Below are 3,669 nucleotides of genomic sequence, written 5' to 3'. Positions count from 1 at the left end.
CATCTTTCTCTCTGGTCTCCTGCAGACAGAGGTGAGTTCAGTCTAGCAACACACACTTGTTTCAGGGGGAGAAGGGGGGTCATCAGGGGTTGGCTGCCGTCAGCTAGACGTCACCTCTGCCCACTTTGAGGGCACACTTTTGGTCCTACTCTGGAGGACGTCTATCTCTGGCATGGCTCAACACAGCATGGCCTGGTGCTTCTTAACTGGTAATGGAAAGACAAATCGGTGCAGCATGGTTTGACTTGGCTTGGCCGAAAGTGGTAATGAAAAAAAGGTATAAGTGTGTGAGCTGTGGTTTTGCTCCAAGCTTGAGAGAACAGCCCACTTTGAAAATTCATTACCTGTGCCTTTTCCACTCTGTGTGTTTGTGGATACAGGAGGAGCGTGCTGGAGCAGTACCAGACTCTGAATAAGCCAAAAAAACAGTCAAAGGAGTTCTTTCTGTTATGTGTTTGTTTTGTTATCAGTGTGCCATCTACAGGAACGTTTGTTACTGGTTAGCTGTTTCTATGCAAGGTTTGTTATTGGTACATTTCAAAGTGTTACAAAAGCTGCTTTATGAATTGAATGTTTAAAGTCAGAGCTGTAATTATTTGAAAAGAATGTATTCAAATGCCTTCAGACATCCTTTTGATGTACTCAGATCTTTTGTTGTGTAGCAAGTTTAAAGGAGGTCCACTGAGTCATCAGGATCAAAACTCTGTGCAAAAGTTTTTATTTCATATTGTGCTGTTTAAGGATGTTTAAGGAAATAAAAATATACCAAAGACACCGTCTGATTTTAAAACAACACCATCTTTCCACTTAAACAGCCCACAGGGTCCCCTCCCTGTCCTCTCCACAGGGGAACACAAGTCTTGGGCTGTCACCTTCTGGTCAGTTGTTCGACTGGTTGGTCAATATGCTTTTGTCCAACCACTGGGTGTACAATCACTGGTGTTACTTTAATAAGGCCACGTGTCCACCAAAGAGTTCTTTTCACAGCTGAAAACATTGGTTGTTGTCGTTCAGCACTTGCATTTGTCCTCTTTGACAGTTGCTCTTTGTGGTCTTGTCCTGCCCCTTCTTCACTGAGATTGGACGGCTGGTGACACTGACGAGTGCAGCCTTTTATCCACAGTTAAACATTTATCAACTCTAAATTTTAATTCGAAAAATCAAATATAAATGGGTCCTCGGTGGAGAGGGTGTATACCCTTAAGTACCTATAGCTGGGCACTGCATGCTGAAAAGCAAGGCAGAGACTGTTTGACCTGAGACACCTGTGGAAATTCTGGGTATCCCCTGAAATACTAAGGATTTTTTATTCCTGCACTATAGAGTGCATCATGACGGACACATCACTGCCTGGTACGTAAACAGCACCTAACAGGACCACAAGGCCCCGCAAAGAGTGGTTCCTTTATCTGAACACTCTATAAGCGCTGCGCTATGCTACATAAAAAGACTTTTACTCCAAACACTACAAAAATAAGGCCAGGAGAAACATTAAAGATCTCAACCACAAGGATAACTGCTTTTTCTACCTACTGAGGTCAGGAAGAAGGTATCAGTTTCACCAGGCAGCACTGAGAGGCTCAAGAACATCTACCATAAAGCTACAAGGATCCTTAGAGATGGACTCACGCATGCAGCCCAGCTGGCAAAGCATTACAGTGCACACTTTATTTTTTAGATAATATTACAGTGGACATCACATTTATTTTTCACTTGAGGCATTCCATTAGCCTGAACACAGAGTTAACTTGCCCTGGGCAAGTGTTAATGTCGAGCTCTGCAACAGGGAAAAAAAACACTTTGGTGAACACACAACGCCGCCAGGTAGAGTGCACTCAGTGCACTGTGGCAATTAAGTTACTCTAGAGATAACATGCAGAATTTTTTCTCCACTAACCAATCAATTGTTGAAGAGCAGGTAGAATTTCAGTTGACCGGGATTTTCTTAGGTTGGTTACAGCCCTACACAGGTCTAAGCAAAAGATGTTAATGCCCATAAACTTCAAAATTTTTCTCCTCTCATCAAAAACATCTTGAATGTTATGGACACTGAATTGTCCACAGGTGTAAAGGTGAATGTAACTGTTAGACACTGTTAGCCTGTGCCCGTTAATGACATTAATACTGCTCCTTTGGGTTACAGAAATATCTCCCCTTTGACTTACTGACAGTCAGACTGCTGTATAACAAAATATCAGCATCACCGATATGCAGATATATGAAGACATTTATCAAGAATGACGTCCATGCAATTATCACAACTCTAATAATGTGACTTTGTTCTAGAGCTGTGCATTATCAGCTGTAGGAGAGAAGAAGACTTCTCTTAGGGTATGAAATGTTTCGATACATGTGCTGATACTCATGTTTCTGATCTAAAAATGGTTGTATATTCTTCTGGGAAATCTGGACTGGGCTTGTCTGGTGTGCTCATGGCCCCAAAGCCTCTGCAGTCTGATTCTTCAGTAAGCTCATCCTCAACACTCCAGGTTCAGAGGCAGGAGCAGCCAAATGCAGCAGTGACAGCACCCACCCACTCAACAGTCTCCAACTGTTGATTCTCCTCACATGATGAGGCGAACGTGGCCTTTCTTGTCCAGTTCCACTAAAGAAAGGTGCTGCAAGACCTTCAGCTTGGTATCGCTCACCTTCATCTTCAACTGCTTTATCTTCTGCATACTGAGGGAGCCACTGCACGGGACAAGAGGAGACACAAAGGCAATGTAATAGCTCATAATTTCAATGAAAGTACTTTCAATCCAGTGATGCAACACAATGTCCCATTTAATGCTTGATCAATCAATACATTTTTATTTATCATAAAAATTAGGCTACATACTAATCAAATAATCCTGATAAGTTTCTATAAAGAACTGCCTATTAAAGCAGCATTTGTAAAAACAGTAGAACCAGTATAAATATTAACCTTCTTTAAAAATGTAAAAGAATATAACGTGTTACAAAAGTAACGTGTTTCAGTAAAACATTATGTTTTAGCAGAAATAAAGTAATATAACGTGTTACCAACAGGATTTGGGGTAATTACATTAACAATGTCACGTGACATGTTACCACTTGATATAGACTGTTATAGTTTTCATGTTTCATTCATCCACACTGATCCACATCGCTCCACTTTCACCAGTGCGCCACCAGAAAAAACATCCCCCAATGGTTGTTGTGTGTTGTCATGCAACTACCTTATTTATACACTCTGTGGTTGCTACAGACTACATCACGACAGGATGCTTGTGATTCCATTAATATACGATGTACAATGTATCCCGTTCTACTTCTGCATCCTAAGGCTGCCTGAAAGCAGTGGGGATAAAGAGCTGGGCCCGTATTCACAAAGATCCTCAGAGTCCTCTCAGAGAGCTCCTAACTTAGCCTAAAAATTCTTAGCAAGGAATCTTAGCTTAAGAGTGATTCAGGAAGTTTCTGAGAGCAACTCTGAGCAAGGAGGGGACAGAAACTTTTATCTTAGTGAGGAGGTGTGGTTGACCCCGTTGCTAGGTATGACGCAGTCATCTAAAAGCTGTGATTGGTTGTTACAAAGGAAAAAAAAAAAAAAAAAAGATAAACAAATGCGCTCCTAGTAATGAGTGGACAGTGAAATCAACCGATCATAGAACTTAGACTGTATTAAGAAATGTGTAATCGTGAAAA

At 41.4% G+C, this 3,669-nt stretch overlaps 1 protein-coding gene across 1 annotated transcript in view; it reads right to left on the bottom strand.

Annotated features, from left to right (window-relative positions):
• Window positions 1-701: 701 nt before the first annotated feature.
• ska2 (spindle and kinetochore associated complex subunit 2) overlaps window positions 702-3,669 on the bottom strand; it is a 245,973-nt gene continuing 243,005 nt past the window's right edge. The window contains exon 8 of the mRNA XM_050036264.1: window positions 702-2,691. Coding sequence (XP_049892221.1) covers window positions 2,565-2,691 — 127 coding nt within the window. The 3' untranslated portion in view covers window positions 702-2,564. The remainder of the gene's footprint in view (window positions 2,692-3,669) is intronic.

Source organism: Epinephelus moara, chromosome 3 (assembly GCF_006386435.1).
Source record: "Epinephelus moara isolate mb chromosome 3, YSFRI_EMoa_1.0, whole genome shotgun sequence".
Classification (NCBI taxonomy): domain Eukaryota; kingdom Metazoa; phylum Chordata; class Actinopteri; order Perciformes; family Serranidae; genus Epinephelus; species Epinephelus moara.
This window is presented reverse-complemented; position numbering and strand designations above follow the sequence as displayed.